Source organism: Spermophilus citellus (assembly GCF_964194105.1).
Source record: "Spermophilus citellus genome assembly, chromosome: 5".
Lineage (NCBI taxonomy): Eukaryota > Metazoa > Chordata > Mammalia > Rodentia > Sciuridae > Spermophilus > Spermophilus citellus.
The window spans coordinates 55,360,109-55,376,519 of record NC_138186.1 but is presented as its reverse complement, the minus strand read 5'-3'; the positions used below and the strand labels follow the sequence as shown (position 1 = coordinate 55,376,519).

At 48.6% G+C, this 16,411-nt stretch overlaps 1 protein-coding gene across 1 annotated transcript in view; it reads left to right on the top strand.

Moving 5' to 3' along the window:
* KIF6 (kinesin family member 6) overlaps nucleotides 1-1,659 on the top strand; it is a 400,202-nt gene extending 398,543 nt beyond the window's left edge. Inside the window, exon 23 of the mRNA XM_081295096.1 lies at nucleotides 955-1,659. Within this exon, the coding sequence (XP_081151222.1) occupies nucleotides 955-971 (17 nt within the window). The 3' untranslated portion in view covers nucleotides 972-1,659. The remainder of the gene's footprint in view (nucleotides 1-954) is intronic.
* The last annotated feature ends 14,752 nt before the right edge of the window (nucleotides 1,660-16,411 follow it).

Genomic DNA, 16,411 nt, shown 5'->3' with positions numbered 1-16,411 from the left:
TTTTGTTAAAGTACAGATTCTGATCCAGTAAGTCTAGGATGGAGCCCGAGACCCATCCCTTAACAAGCTCCTCAGGGATCCCAGTGCGTGTGGCCCGTGGACCATGCTTTGGGAAGCAAAGAGCCAAGCTAGCTACCTTGCTTTGTCCAGGAATCCTCTGCTCTGGCCATCGGGATGTGAGGAACGTGAGGCCAGAGAACTGAGGTGACTTACCCAAAGTCATAACACACATTGGGGACCGTCCTGGCTGGAGCTCAAGGCCTATAGTTCCCAATCCAGTAAGCCTTCTCCGTAACCAGCTACAGGAGGTGGCCGGACAAGGGTCACATGGCCAGGAGGCACCATCTTGAAATAGCATAATATCCACAGCAAAAAGCAAGGAGACTGAGAAGGGCATCAGTGAGAACCATGAAGTTGGGAAAGTTAGTGTGGGTGTGTTAATGGTTTGCATATGAGGGGTCCCTCAAAAACACCTGAGTTAATTCAGGGTATGCAGAGGTAAAATGGTTAGATTATGAATGTCACCTCCAGCTGTCACCTAGTCAGTCCCTCCTAATTTGAATGGAGGGTGGTAACTGTGGGCAGGTGGGGCATGGCTAGAGGAGGTGGGGCCGTGGGGGCTGCCCTGGAAAGGAGCCTCTGCCTCGAGGCCCTTCACCCCTCTCTCAGCTTCCTAGTAGCCATGAGCTGACAGCTTTCCTCTGCTGGCCCTGGCCCCTGAGGGGCTGCCTCACCTTTGTCCCAGAGCAATGAGTTGACCCAGCACAGACTGAGCCTCTGCAGCCATGAGCCAAAAATAAACCTTTCCTCCTCTAAGTTGTCCTTGTCAGGTATTTTGGTCACAGTGACGAAAATGAAGCTCTGTGAGATGAAGCTCTGTGAGGCAGGACACAGCCCCCGGGGGAGTGAGTGCCTCAGGCACAGCCTAACCAAGAGCATCCTGTCTCCTTCCAGGTCTGGGAAGCAACTGATTTTCTGAGGAGAGCCCAGCCATGTGCTGCTTCAAGAATGAAGTGCAGACAGAGTCTGGCCTGGGAGCAGCTGGTGAACTTGAACCCAGCAGAGGGGAGCTGTGTTTCTTTAGGGATGGTGTCCTGGGGGCGGCCAGAGACGCTGGGCCGGGGCTGCAGGTGACATCCTTCCTGTGGTTGCTGGAGCTGCTGGCAGGATGAGGCTTCAGCTCACTCTCAGTGACGTCTCCGTAGATAACGACAAACTTTTGAGATTATGAGATCATAACATAGTGGCAAGGGAAGCCCACAGTGGTATGATGTGGGGGATAATAATTAGTTAATTTTAGCTACTTACCAGCCCTCTGCCCTGGCCTGGCCCCTAATTTAGAAGCCCAGGAGTGGCTACGGGCAGTCCAGGCAGGACTGGGGAGCCCCAGGCAAGGCAGCGGATGGCAGACACCTTGATGGCCTCTCTCGGCCCAAACCCTCTCTCTGAGTGGACAGCTCTCAAGATCTGAGAGAGAGCAGCTCGGGCACCACAGGACTCAGCCTCCACCCAACCACTTGGGGCTTTGCAGGATTTGAGCCAAACTCCCTGTTCACACAGGGAAAGCATGGCTGCCAGGATCTTGTCTCAGTGAACTGGCCCAGCACTCCAGGCACTGACCCCATGACATACCCATGGACGGGGCCAGCCCTCAGGAGACTCGGGAGAACTACAGAACTACAGCCTGCATGGGGGCTTCAACCTAGCTCCAGCTGGGGGGGGGGGGTGGAGAGTGGGAGGGGGGTGGCGCTGGAAAGGAGGCTACCTGAATAAAAGTGCCTGTCCCGTACTCCTAGAGTCTGTGCTGTAAGTAGAGGACCTGGGGACCCTGGAGGGAGAGCAGAGAGATAATGTGTATAATTGGTTTGTTTGGGTTTTTTTCTCTCTTTTAGAACTGGGTAAAAAGAGTCATGAGGGACGAGAGGGATTTGTTCCATCTCAAAGCCAGCCAGGCCCACAGAGCTGCTCTAGGTCACGTCCTGGCTCACACCATTAGAAAGCTGAAGCAAAGGGAGACACGTCTTGCTGCCCCACAGCCAGCTAATGGCCAGTGTCCCTCACCAGCCCACCCAGAGAGACCCCCGTCCCCTTACTGTTTCCTTTTCTTCATCACCAACAGACATATTCGCCTTCTTTTCTCACCTATTTTTAAATGACCTGCCACCCCCTAGTACTGAAAGCCCCAGGACAACAGGGACCTGTTCCTCTTGCTCCTTGCTGTGTCCCCAGCACAGCATCGGTGTTCAATAAATAGTCCCTCTGTTCACAGATGACAGAACCAGAATGCAGCTTGCTCTCAGGCTCCCTGTACTTCCCTCTGGCTCAGTGAGTAAGCCCCAATGTGGTGGGGAACACCTCCTGGTCCTCGTGATTCTAGGACACACCGAAAGTCCTCTGTAAAGTCTGTAGAACCAGGGGAAGACCATACAGAGCCCTGACAACCTGATTCTAGAAGGTTCTCCGAGAGCCCATGGCGTACACATATTGATGCACATACACACACACACACACACACACACACACACACACACACTCAGGAGTCCTGAAGATGGTGTGGAACCTGCCAGCACACTCTCTGGAAACAGCACCAGTGTTCCTGGCAGCCTTGAGCTGGCTAGAGTCTGTTGACTTTAGCTCTCCCACTGAGACGTTATCTTCTGGATCCAAAGGCTTTATTGACAGAGATGTGTGGTGCGGCCCCATGCAGGGTGTGAACCAGCCTCCTGGAACAGTCACTGTGGGCAGGGAGGAAATGGAGAAGAGAGAAAAACACACAGGTAATCTGGGGCCACTGGATCTTGCTAATCTAGTCATATGCAAAGCATGCATGGGAACTGGTGAGGAAGCTCCCCACTCCAAAAGGCCTGTCCCTGGTCCCTGTTCCTCCCGGGGAAGCTGAGCCTGGGGGAGGTGTATGGTAGTCCAGCGTGCATCTGCACCCAAGGATGCAGCTGGCCTCTGAGATGGGAGGAACGGGCGAATGCTGAGGTAGGGTGCTCCCGCCATCCACTGGGCTCAGGGGCACCAGGAATAATAAGAAGTCTCTGAGTTCACTCAGGCCAAAATGAAGAGTTTCAAAATGTTTCTGGAAAGCAGCCGGATGGGTGACTCCAGCCCCATCCCAGCTAGAATTCCCTTGGCTCTATGTTCCCTGGACAGGACGTGGGGGTGGGGGTGATGGTGAGCTTCCTCAGTTCTAGCCAACAGGGACTTTTAAAAAGCAGATACAGAAACTGGTACACTGAATAATGAGTCTTCATACTTCACCAGCTAGAATAGAATTGGCATCCAAAGCTTTGTCGGGGCCTTGTGGATTGGCTTATACTTCTCTGCCTTTTAAATTTTGGCCATGTGTATATAAAGTGTATTTAGGATGACATAAGCAGAAGCTTGAAACAGCTTGCAGGGTTAGGCTGTGATTTCTTTCACTCTTGCGATATCTTGAGATGAACAGATCTTGGATAGCTGCCGCTCTTTCAACCTGGACCTTGGAACATACAGAGAAGAAATCTGAGCTGTCTCCAGACTGGAACAGAGCTTCCCAGTGAAGCCCAGTCCAGATCAGCTGAATCACAGCTGACCCAAAGACCTACTGTCTTACAAGAATAAATGCTTCTTGGCATAAACCACTGACTGAGACTTGGGTTGGTTTGTTACCAAGCATTAATTCTAACAATAGTCGACTGATAACAGTATTAAAACCCCCAAACAGTGCATGAGTAAAAAGAATGTCTTACTACAAAGAAATCCACACTACAGAGAAACGCTCAATATCTTTTTTTATATATTTATTTTTTAGTTGTAGTTGGACACAACACCTTTATTCTATTTTTATGTGATGCTGAGGATGGAGGCCTTGCACGTGCTAGACAAACGTTCTACCGCTGAGCCACACCCCAGTCCATCAATCTCTTCTTGCTGCCTGTTGAAAGGCATCTTAGAGTTGGTCATATATGAAAAACGGGCCTATCACTTGCAAACATGACAGAGCAACAGGGACCTGATTTACTCTCCTGCTTTAAATGACTAAAATCTGCACGACACACATAGAACAATGGTTCTTAGACACTGGATAGTAGGCAGTACAGGACTTGGACCCCAAGAGAAGGGCTGCCTACAGATTGCAGCTCCAGAGGGAAAGCTAGGAAAAGCCTAGGAGTTTGCTTGAGTCAAGGAAATGGAACTAGGAGTCCAGGGAGACTGGAGTAGCCTAAATTTGCAAGTACTCAGAGGCGAAGAAGAAAAAGAGAGAGCACGTGCTCTGGAGACCATCAGAGGGTCACTCTTGGGTCCCCAACTAACTACAAATCTACGTATGCATGTGAGGAAGTCACCCAAGGAGGGGGAAAAAAACACCAGAAAGGAGCGGGCAGAATAATTTCCAGAAATAACAAGGGTCTAGGAATAGTTCATGTTCCTAATAGCCAGGGTGGAGAAACCTCTCGAGAGTTAGTGAACAGGGACACAGAAGTGTATTGCCTTGGAAGTGGAACCAAATAAACCATAGACAGAATATGACTCTGGTCACCTAACGAAACCTGAAAAGGGTCACATTGTTTCCAGAAATGTTCTAAGTAACTTCAGTGAGCCCCCAAAACAATGCTCAAAAATATTTAAAGGTTTTTTTTTTTTTAAACATAGCATCCAACAATGTAGAAGTTGTCATAATGTCTGGAATCGAGCAAAAATTACTAGACATGCATAGATGGAAGAAAACATGGCCTTTATTGAAGATTAAAAACAATCAGTAGAAAAAGAAACAGACCCCAGGAAGGACACGGATGATAGAATAAGTGGAAAGGAACATTTTACAGTGCAATGGGTACATGTGTACATACAGGCAGAGGGAGACCCCTCGCAGTTCCTTACAGGGCTCTTTCATCCAGTCATCCCTTTCACAAGGATGAACCGCCACCATGCTAAGTTCTGAGGAGTCAGAGGTGACCAAGACAAGAGAATGTGCCAGCCTTCACATTCTAACTAGGGAGATGGGCATAAATAAACAAGAGAATCTGAGTGAAGGAGGAGGCAGGGTGGGACGAGATGGGCCTGGGCCTGCTGTCAGCAGGTAAGAACGTAAGAGCGGGGACAGGGCATGGGAAGGCAGGCAGAGGAGGAAGCCCTAGGACTAGGGGTAGGTGTTCTGTGACGTGAGAAGCACAGGACACGAGGCATGGCAAAGGGGATCTGTGGGGACTTGGGCCACATGAGAATGTGGAGTGAGAGAGGTTCCGTGTGTCTGGGGCTATCAGGGCCCTGAGGCGTGGTGGTGCAGAGAGGCTGGCTGTGGATGGTGGGAGCAGAAAACGTACAGGGAGAACTTGTGAGGGCAGCAGGGTTTCCTTTAATGCAGCTCCGCCTGCTGCATGGAGAGTGGCCTCTGGGTGTGGCCCTGAGTGACCCTGGAAGCCTGGGAAGAGGAAGCCGCCCTCTCTTGAGTGAACTGCTGTCTTTCGGGATCCCATGGCCCCTTGCCAACCAGTAGGGTGAGCCACGGAGGGGACTCGGCAAAGAGCAGGCAGCAGGGAGGCTCTGACCCCTTGTTTAACTGACCCCTTGTCTCGAGAGGCAGCCCTTCCCCAGGCCAGCCTGTTCCTTCTCTGGCTCCAGGGATATTGTGGGATGTTGTCATCTTTTCTCCAAAACAATCTCCCGGGTTTGTGTTTTCCATCACTGTCCTTAGACTACAGCAAGAGGGTCTCCTGCCCTTGGCCCCCTACTTTAGGGTACCTGCCCTGTGAGTGCTTTGCTGGAAACTATCGAAGTCTCCCTCCACACCAGGACCAGGCGTGGTCAACGCCATCATCCATCCAGACAGCTCCTAGCAGCCGGCACAGCAGAGCACGCCTGTAACCCCAGCAACTGGGGGCGTTGAGGCAGGAAGATGGCAAGTTCGAGACCAGCCTCAGCAACTTACAGAGGCCCCTGAGGACTTAGTGAGACCCTGTCTCAAAATAAAACATTAAAAAAATGTTTATATAGATGGAGTGCCACAAAAAATATTTGCCAGGACCCAAGACCCACTCGTGCCTGAGAGTGACCTCCACCCTGTCCCTGCCCTTCAGTGGGTCAGCTCATTATCCCTCCCAGGCCCTGGGGAGGCCCTGCTTCTCCCAGGGACTGAGAGGAATTCTGTCTTGTCCTCACCCCTCATCCACATCTGGTCCACATCCTCCCGGGCTCTGGCTGCCTCAGTCCAGGGCCTCTTGTGGCTCTGGGTTCTTTCACAGTCTGAAGAGGTGAGAGGATGCAGGGGACTCAGTTCTGTGGGCTTCCAGTGCCACCTTGAGAGAGGGGGCTGGCCTTCCCACTCTGGTCTGTCTACTGTGCCTGGACAAACTGGCCAGCCCTCCTTCAAGGTTCACAAAGGAACCATATCCCTGCAGGAGTTGCAAACCAAGTGACTGAGAAAAGGGGTGGAACACTAGGAGTGAGTGACTGTCAGGGCCCTGCCCACGTCCCCATCCTCCCGAGGCCTGTGCAGCTCCAGCGGTCGGTGCCCAGCTGCACCCACGGCCTCCCGCCCTGAGCACCCACTCTCCACCTGGAGGCTCCCTCTTGGGCTGCAGAACAGGAGCCGGCTCCTCAGAACAAACCTCACCAGGGAGGATGAGTACCCCAGCCTCCGGCCCCTCTGTGGGCCACCCTGGGGTGTGCTCTGCCCAGGCTCCCTGGCATCCCAGTGGGTGGAGCCCCAGAGCCACGGCAGTCACCTGTCCCTAACACACCCATTCAGCCACCGGTCCCTTCCCCGTCCCACTACCCTGCCGGGCTTCTGAGATCACTTCCCAGCTCAACACACCCGCGCCGTGTCTCAGGATCTGCTCGGAGGAAGCCCAACATAGGCCACGGCACCTGTTTCAGAATCCTGGGTGTGGGGCTCTCAAAATCAAGGTCTTGGGAGGGAGAAAATGGGAGCCCCCTATTCAACCAGAGTCCCCTCTTAACTACTTGAAACTGAGGCTCAGGGAAAGGAATCTTGTCCCTTCCAAAAAAAAAAAAAAAACACTGGCAATCACTGAACAAGATCAATAGCAGGTGTGTTTGCTCGTTCGACTGGATGCTTTCCCTTGAATCAGCCCCAGCTTCCACGTCATGCTGATGGTCAGGGATTGAGCTGGACCTCTTCTGAGATCCTACTCTCTGGTTTCCAGGGCAGAAAGAGACCCATGCAAAGCGGCACCACCCCTGTCTCCACTAGGATGCGCTCCTACGCCTTTGCCCTGGGGACCTCCAGGCGCCCCAGCACCCTCGACTAGCACCTGCTGCTTGGTGCTAAGAGGTGGGATTAGGTGGGCTGTTAGGGAGGCAGGATCGGAAACCAAGGGCTCCTCCTCTCACCTGCCCTTTCCCCTACAAGGCACACACCTGGGGCCTGTGGTTCCGTTTTAGAAAGTGTTCTTTCGAATCTGTGTGGATGTCTGTGGTGTGACTCTGTAAGTGAATACCTATGTCCGATGGCGGGGGTAGTGGGGGCAGCTGGTCCTCTCCCTTATCTCAGGGCTCATTCAGATGGAAGGAGGCCTGGGCCAGGCCTCTCTATTTACTCTCATTCTCTGCCCATTGTACATGGAATTGATCTGGGGGTTCTGTTTTTCTCCTTTTTCCTCCAATCTCCCTATTAGTTCAGCCTCAGGTAGCCCCTTATCACCTCCGGATGTCAGACTGCACTCGGCCATCAGCCAGCCGGGCCATGTGAGATTCTCCATTAATTGATTTTGCCCTCCCCTCCTGGGAAGCTCAGATTGTCTCTGCCCATTAGCAGCAATAATTCCCTGAAAGGAACCATAAATCATGTCCTTGTCCATCCCTTGCCCAGCAGAGGGTGCCCACGTAGGGAGGTGTTGGGCAGCAGAGGCCTTGTAGTCTGTGGGGTCGCTCCTCCTAAACCCAATGACAGGTCCCAGCGCACAGAGAACCCTCTAGTAGCATGCACAGCCTGAGTACAGGAAAGGAGCCAGGGAGGAAGAGGGCTCCGGTGGTGCAGAGAGCTCCGAGGACCTCAGGAGTCAGCATCTCCCTCTGATTCCCCCGTTGGGTTCCACTGTTTGTGGCCTTAGAGGTTTGGAAGTCCTGCCCATTGAACTGGACATGCTTCTGCAAAGACTCTGTCCTAAATCCTGGTCAGGCAAAGGCTTGAGGGGCTTTGCTGTGGGTGGTTTGTGAAACCCTGAGTGTAAGAGGAAGATGTGAGAAGAGAGTAGACAGGCAGGAGACCAGATGGGCACAGGAGGGCCACCAGGGAAAGCAGGAGGCCACCATTCTGACCTACTCTGCAGGACTGTGTCGCTTTGCCACAGCTAGCACCATAGGTTATTGAGAGATGGTCCACAATGAGCGCAGTGTTTTGCCCACAGTGAACCTGGCACCACTTCCTGCCCAGGACCTGAGGGAGGGAGGGAACCCAGGACAGAGGCTTCAGTCCCACCCCTACCCCAACCTGTCACAGGCACCTTCTGACCACAGCCTCACCCTGTGTCCCATGCAGGCAGAGCCCCCCCCCCTTTCCCTTCATCTCTTCCCCTAGGACAATCATCACTACCAGACTGAGGCCAGACCCACCTCGGATACTAGGAGCTAAAGAGATTGCTCTGTCCCACCCGGGGGTCCTCAGGCATCAGCAGATGGACATTCTAGATGCCCATGAGAGGACTCTGCACATATTGTGCTTCTCCAGAGCAGTCGAAGAGGGTTTGATGGTCACCGGCCTTTCAGGAACAGTGCCTTGGAGAAAGCCAGGAACTGGCGAGTCTGTGGTACAGGGTGCTGTTGGCCCCGTCTCTCCAAAAACACAAGGAGAAACCATGACAGCCACATGCCAGCAAGGAGCACTGGGGGCACTGCGAGGTGGGGCCTGTCCAGGACAACTTCAGAGGATCCACACAGCCTCAGGAGTTCAGAGTCAGAAGGACTCCCGAGAAGATGGGCTTGGGTCACATCACCTCCCATCAGGGCCACACCTAAGTCACAGGATCGAAAAGCCGCAGATACTGTGGCTTTCCTCAGCACTTATTACAGCATCAGGATGTTCTGTGTGTGTGTGTGCATGTGCGTGTGTGTGCATGCATGTGTGTGTGTGTGTCTCTGTGTGTGTTACTAGGGATTGAACCTGGGGGTGCTCTACCACTGAGCTACATGAACAGCCCTTTTTATTTTTTGAGACTCACTAAATTGCTAAGACTGGTCTTGAACTTGCAGTCCTCTTGCCTCAGCCTCCTGAGTCTGGCATCACAGGTGTGCACCCACCACCAGGCCTGGCTGGGACGTTTAGAGCACGAGAGCTATACTTAACAGTTGGGTTCATTTGGACAAAATCATACATGCATGGAATTTGATTGACTCCATTTCAGTCCCTGTTCCTCCCCCTTTCCTTCTCCTCCTTCCTCCCCCTTCACTCTACTGATCTTCCTTTGGCTTGTTTATTTATTTGTTTTTGATTGGTGCTTTCTGCCCCACAGAGTAAAATTCCCTGTGGCATGTTTATATATGTACATAACATGATTTTGTTCAATCCATTCTGCATCTCCTCTCCTTTCCCATCCCCCTCCTCCCAAACTCCTTCTTCTACTCCACTGATCTTCCCTATTTATTTCTGTTATCCAATCTCCTTCTTTCCTTTATTCTGCTTCCACATAAAAGAGAAAACATTCAACCCTTGGTTTTCTGAATCTGGCTTATTACCCTTAGCATGATGTTCTCCCTCTCCATCCATTTACTGGCAAATGAAATTATTTCATTCTCCTTAATGGCTGAGCAAAACTCCATTGTGATTACACACCACATTTTCTTAATCCTTTCATCTATTGGTGGACATCTGGGCTGATTCCATAATTTTAGCTGGATATTCTTAGGATACAGTCTGCCTGCCCCTGCCTCACCTCTCCCTGTGAGTTGGTGGTGGTGTGTTTTGTTTTGGGGCTTGGAGTAGAGGGAACCTGTCATTCACCTACATGAAAATAATAACCCCCCCACATTTATTTTCTACCCGGCGTCTTTCACACACATCTCATGCTTTCTCCCTCCCTCCCCACCCCTCTCCCTCCCCTTATTACAGAACAGTCACTGCTTGTCCTGAACAGACCAGCCATGGTGTCCGCCCCTTCCAAGTAATGCCCATACAAGTGGCACCCTGTACCCTTGGCAAAAGGTGGCACTTGACCCTTTCTTGGCCCACCAGACACCAGCAAAGTGCCAACCATGAAAATGTTCTCACGGACACCGAGCCCCTCCACGTGGGAGGAAACATCAACAGAAAAAAGCAGAGGGCCATAATCCAATACCACCTGGAGGGCCTGGAGGTGAGCCCTGAGGCAGAGAAATGGCAGGCAGAGCCAAGACGGGGACAAGTGGGGAGAGTAGAAAGTCGGGCCAGGGTGGGAGCTAGGTTGCTCCAGGACCCAGGGTTCCTACGACAGAGGCTTCCAATTACTTGAGATAACTGGAGTGTGCTCCTGTCCTTCCAGCTCTAATAAGCCTTGAGCATATTTTTTTCTTTAAATTGTGTCTTTTAGTCAGCTTTTCTGCTGCTGTGACCAAAAGACCTGACAAGAACAATAAGAGGAGGAAAAGTTCAGCTCATAGATGCCAATTCCATTGCTCCAGGCCCAAAGCAAGAGAGAACATCATGGCAGCAGTGTGTGGTGGAGGGAAGTGGCGCAGGACGTCACACCAGGAAGCAGAGAGACAGACTCTCTCACCATGTACAGAATACAAGCCACGAGGGCACATCCCAGTGACCCACCCCCCCGAGCTCAGCCTCCCTGCCTACAGTCACCTCCCACTTCTCCATCAGGGGATTGATGCCCTGGTTAGGTTAAGGCTCTCACACCCCAATTATTCCACCTCTAAACTGTCTCACATTGTGTCACACATGAGCTTTGGGGGGACACCTCACATCTAAACCATAACATCATGTAACCATTGAGAGGTAACAGGATACCTAACAGTGACTCAAATGAATAGTTTGTTTCTAACAAAGAAAAAAAAAAAAATCCAGAGATTGGCGCATGCGGAATCAGTTGGGCATCTCGGGGCCTGGGGCTGTGGCTCAGTGGTAGACCACTTGCCTAGCATGTGTGAGGCCCTGGTTTCCTTCATCAGCACCACACACACAAAATAAACAAAAAATAAAGTTATAAAATACAAAAATCAAAAAAGAAAAAGAAAGGAAGAAAAATCTGAGCCTCTCAGCCACCCCTGGACCTTTTTGGCTCATGAGTACAAGGCGGCCCAGTGGCTCCAGTGGTCTGTGCAGACTGGACAGAGAGGGAGAAGGGTGTGGTCAGCTGCAGCTCCACCCTCTGCAGGCAGAACAAATTTGCCTCCACAGCACACTGCCTACTGTGGCCAGAGCTGGTCACGTGGCAACCCCCCAGCTGCAAGGAAGTTTGGAAAGTGGGGCGGGGGACACTGGCAACCCTCAGACCTCCCTTTCAGGCTTCAATTTTTCTTCCAATGGCCCAGCTACACCTGGGGCTCCCCTTGGAACTGACAGGGACATTTACCTACCAGAGTCCCCCAAGAACCAGGCTAAGGCTGGGCCTGTGCTGCCTGGCCCAGCTCTCTCCCTGCCCCGCTCTGCTGCTCACCCCTGTGAGTCCTCGCTCACTCCACTACCTATGCACATGCCCCCCTTCAGGAGCTGCTCCTGGGGAACCCAGCCTAAGAGGATCATGATGGCCTACACCAATTGCCAATTGAGCCTTATGGGGAGGGTGGGGGCATCCAATGCTGGGATCTGACAGCCAGGAAGATGGAAAAGGACATTTGGTGGACGACTCACCATGCCTGCCTCTGCAGCTCACTAAAAGAAACAGAAAATAGAAGCAGAGAAATCAGAAACTCAGCACACTGTTAGTGGGAGGGTCAAATGGCACAGCCACTTTGGATAACCGTCTGGAAGTGCTTCAAAAAATCCAACAGAGCGGCACACACACAGAGGAGAGAGACAATGCTGCAGCCCCACCCCCAACCCATCTACCAACACGTGGCTCCCCCAGCCCACATCCATCTTGGGACACTGCAGTCACCTCCATAGCCCCCCACACATATGGTCACCTCCACCTTGGGACAACGGACAGGGCCTAGAGGCAGCAGCCCCCCGCAGCACTGCACACCACAGTGCTGCATCTCCAAACAGGCTGCCCAGTACCACCACACAGCCTGCCCTCTCAGCCCCATCTCTGAAAGCAGTCACCATCTTGGGTCACCTCCACTGCCACCACCATCATCTTAAGTTGGGGCAGTTTCCATCTTAGGACACTGGATAGGCCCCAGAAGCCACATCAAGGTACCTACAAGTTTGATGCTGCCACCGCCACCAACTAGAGACATGGCTGCTTCCATTTAGACACAACAGCCAGGATCTGGAAGACCATCACCAAGGGCCCCACAGGCTTGGTGACACCAGAGGTGTCCCTGCTAGCCAACTTGTCTTGATCCCTTTTTCACTCTTCCTATGATCTAATACCTCTATATTCTCACCTCCTACCTCCTAAACACCACATCCCACGCACACCCCTTTCTAATATCCACCATTAGAAACTGTAGACCCTTTGATGAAGCTACTGTTTATATTGTAGATATCAACCAACATATCATTTCTGTTCATTGCAGCAAAACTGTAGTTGTCTAAATAGGAGCTATTTGGTTTAAGGCTGCTATTGCATTAGGTGCTGTTAATTGATTTTCCCCTTAAAGGAGAGGTATTGGAACCCTGAAGGGACACTATAAATAAGTTTATAGGGTAGAAACTTTAACACCTTCGATCCTCACGGCAAGAGAAGAAGACACACGAGCAACATGAAAAAACAAGGGAGGAAAATGTCTCAAACAAACCAAGATGCTACAATAATAGAATCCATTGCAGAAGAGATGTCAGAGAAGGAGCTCAGAATGCACATAATTAAAATGATCTGTGAAGTAAAGAACGATGTAAGAGAGCAAATATAGGCCAAAAAATGATCACTCCAACAAAGAGATAAGAGATGAAATACAGGCAACAAAAGATTACTTCAACAAAGGGATATTTTGGGGGGGGAGGGGCATGGGGACCTGAAATCTTTGAAGCAAAGAAAACAATAAACCAAATTAATAATTCAATAGAAAGTACCACCAACAGACTTGATAACTTGGAAGACAAAACCTCATGCAATGAAGACAAAATATATAATCTTGAAAATAAAGTGACCACACAGTGAAGATGGTGAGAAACCATGAGCAGAATCTCCAAAAATTATGGGACAACATGAAAAGACCAAATTTAAGATTTATCGAGATAGAGGAAGGCACAGAGATACAAACCAAAGGAATGCACAATCTTTTTTTAATATGTTTTTAATTGTGGAGAGACACAATATTTTTATTTTTATGTGGTGCTCAGGATCAAACCCAGTACCTCACACATGCTAGGCAAACACTGTAACACTGAGCCACAACCCCCACCCCAATGCACAATCTTTTAAATGAAATAATATCAGAAAATTTCCCAAACCTGAGGAATGAATAGGAAAATCAAATATAAGAGATTACAGGACACCAAATGTACAAAATTACAACAGATCCACATCAAGGCACATTATAATGAAAATGCCTAGCATACAGAATAAGGAGAGAATTTTAAAAGCCACAAGAGAAAAGTTTCAGATTACATATGGGGGGAAACCAATTCAGATCTCCCCAGATTTCTCAACCCAGACCCTCAAACCTAGAAGGTCCTGGAATAACATATACCAAGCTCTGAAAGAAAATGGATGCCAACCACAAATCTTGTATCCAGCAAAATTAAGCTTCAGATTTGGTGACAAAATAAAAACCTTCCATGATAAACAAAAGTAAAAAAAAAAATTACAACAAGAAAGCCTACCTACATAACATTCTTGGCAAAATATTCCTTGAAGAGGAAATGAAAAACAACAATGAAAATCTGCAAAGGAGGAATTACACTAAATGAAAAGCCAATCAAAGGAGAAACCAAGTCAAGTTAAAAACCAAAAATAAACCATATTTCAATAATAATCCTGAATGTTAATGGCCTAAACTCACCAATCAAAAGACACAGACTGGCAGATTGGATTAAACAAAAAAAAGACCCAACAATATGCTGTCTCTGAGAGACTCACTTCATAGGCAAAGACATCCTCAAACTGAAGGAGAAAGGATGAGAAAAACACCTCTCACGTGGATCATGGATCACGTACACAAGCAGGGGTTTCTATCCTCATATCAGATAAAGTGGACTTAAAGCCAAAGTTAATCAGAAGAGATGAAGAAGGCCATTTAATACTGCTTAAGGGAATTATTCATCAACAAGACATAACAACCATTAATATTTATGCCCCAAACAATGGAGCATCTACATACATCAGACAAACCCTGCTCAATCTCAAGAATCAAATAAACCACAACACAATACTGGGTAATATGCCTCTGTCTCCACTGGATAGATCCTCCAAACAAAACTTAAATAAAGAAGATACAGAAATAAAAATTACAATTGATAATTTAGACTTAACAGACATATATAGAATATTTCATCCATCAATGACTGAATATACTTTCTTCTTACTAGCCCACAGATCCTTCTCTAATATAAAACATGTTATGTAAGCTATCACATATGTTGGCATACAATTGTAGACTACTATTTGATACTACTTTCACATAGTTTTAGCATCTGAAGGTTATTTTGATAGCTCTCTTTCCATTGATATTAATTTTTGTGTTTCTCCTTTTTTCTTAATTAGACTCATTTGATTTATTAAATTATAGCTGTATTATTTCTTCTCTATGTCAAATATTTCTGTTCCTATTCTTATTTTTTCCTTCCTACTACATAATTTGAAAATAATTTGAATGCTATTCTAGCTTTTTTCTGCTACAACTACTTTAAGTTACAAATGTTCATCTGAGACACTTTCATCCCAGAGATCCTGATATTTTAAGCTTTTATTATCACTTAGTTCAAAGCACTTTTTATTTACTTTTCTTGTGCTTTCTTCCTTGACCACTGGGATATTTTTAAGTGCATCATTTAATTTTGAAGTAGTTGACAAGTGGGGGTGGGGCTCTGTATATCTTAAGGTGATTGATTTCTAATGTAATAAACCATGCAGGAAACACAGTCTGTATGATTTCAAATTTTAGAAAAGTAATGGAAATGCTTTTTATATTGATTGTATTGGTTATATACATGTCAAAACTGATCAAATTGGGGAGGGGCATGGGGGTAGGAATGATAGTAGAATGAATTGGATATTATTGTCCTCTGTGCATATATGATCACATGACCTGTATAACCCTACGTCATGTACAACCAGACAAATGAGAAGTATTGTCATTTATTTATGTATGATGTGTCAAATGCATTCTATTGTCATGTATAACTAATTAGAACAAATAAAAAAATATGAAAAAATTCAACTCAGAGTGACCATATACCCTTACTTCTAGACATATACCTGGGAGAAATAAAAACATGTATCCACATAAAAACACATATGCAAATGTTCACATCAGCATTACTTATAGTAGTAGAAAGTAAGAACCACACAAATATCCATCTAGAGGATATCCAATGGAGAAACAAAATATGGTATATCCATACTGTGAAATATTGTTCAGCTATGAAAAGGAAGGAAATATTGACACATACACAATGTGAATGAACCTTCAAAACATATACAGTGAAAGAAGCCAGATACAAAGTGCCCTGTAATATATGATTCCATTTATATGAAATGTCCAAAATAGAGAAACGCATAAAGACTGCAGATTAGTGGTTGCCAGAGGCCGGGGTGTCAGACATAGGCACTCAAGGGGTCATAGCTAAAGAGTGGGGGAGTTTCTCTTTGAGGTCATAAAACATTGGTTGTAGAGATGGTTGCACCACTCTGTGACTAAACTACAAACCACTGCGCTGTGTACTCTACATGGGTGAATGGTACAGTGTGTGAATGAGATCTCGATCCAGCTGTCACATACACAGGAGCAGAGAAGATAAAGCATGGACAGCAAGCAGCTCCATCCCACTCCTGCAGAGAGCTGCAGCTAGCGCCCCAGGTCCCACCAGCACCATGTCCTCTGCAGGTGGCCTGCTTAAGGGTCCCAAGCAAGACAAATTGTCAGCAAAGGTGATAAAGCCAAAGGATGGAGCCAGTACCGCCAGGTCATTGGCAGCCCCAACACTGCGACTGCTCTCCAGCGAGGCTGTCCTTTGCCTATTTACTTGATCCTGATTTGTCACCCAGTTCGCTCTTCCTGGGGCTCCCCCAATAGCAGGTCAATACTCCTAACCCCATTTTGGAGCCAAGGCAACCGAGTGGAAGGTCAGCCCACACACATTCTGGTGTCCCCCAGTTCCTAGCCTTGGGTGCTGGGGGCCTTCCTGAGGGATGAAGCTGCTGGGAGAGCC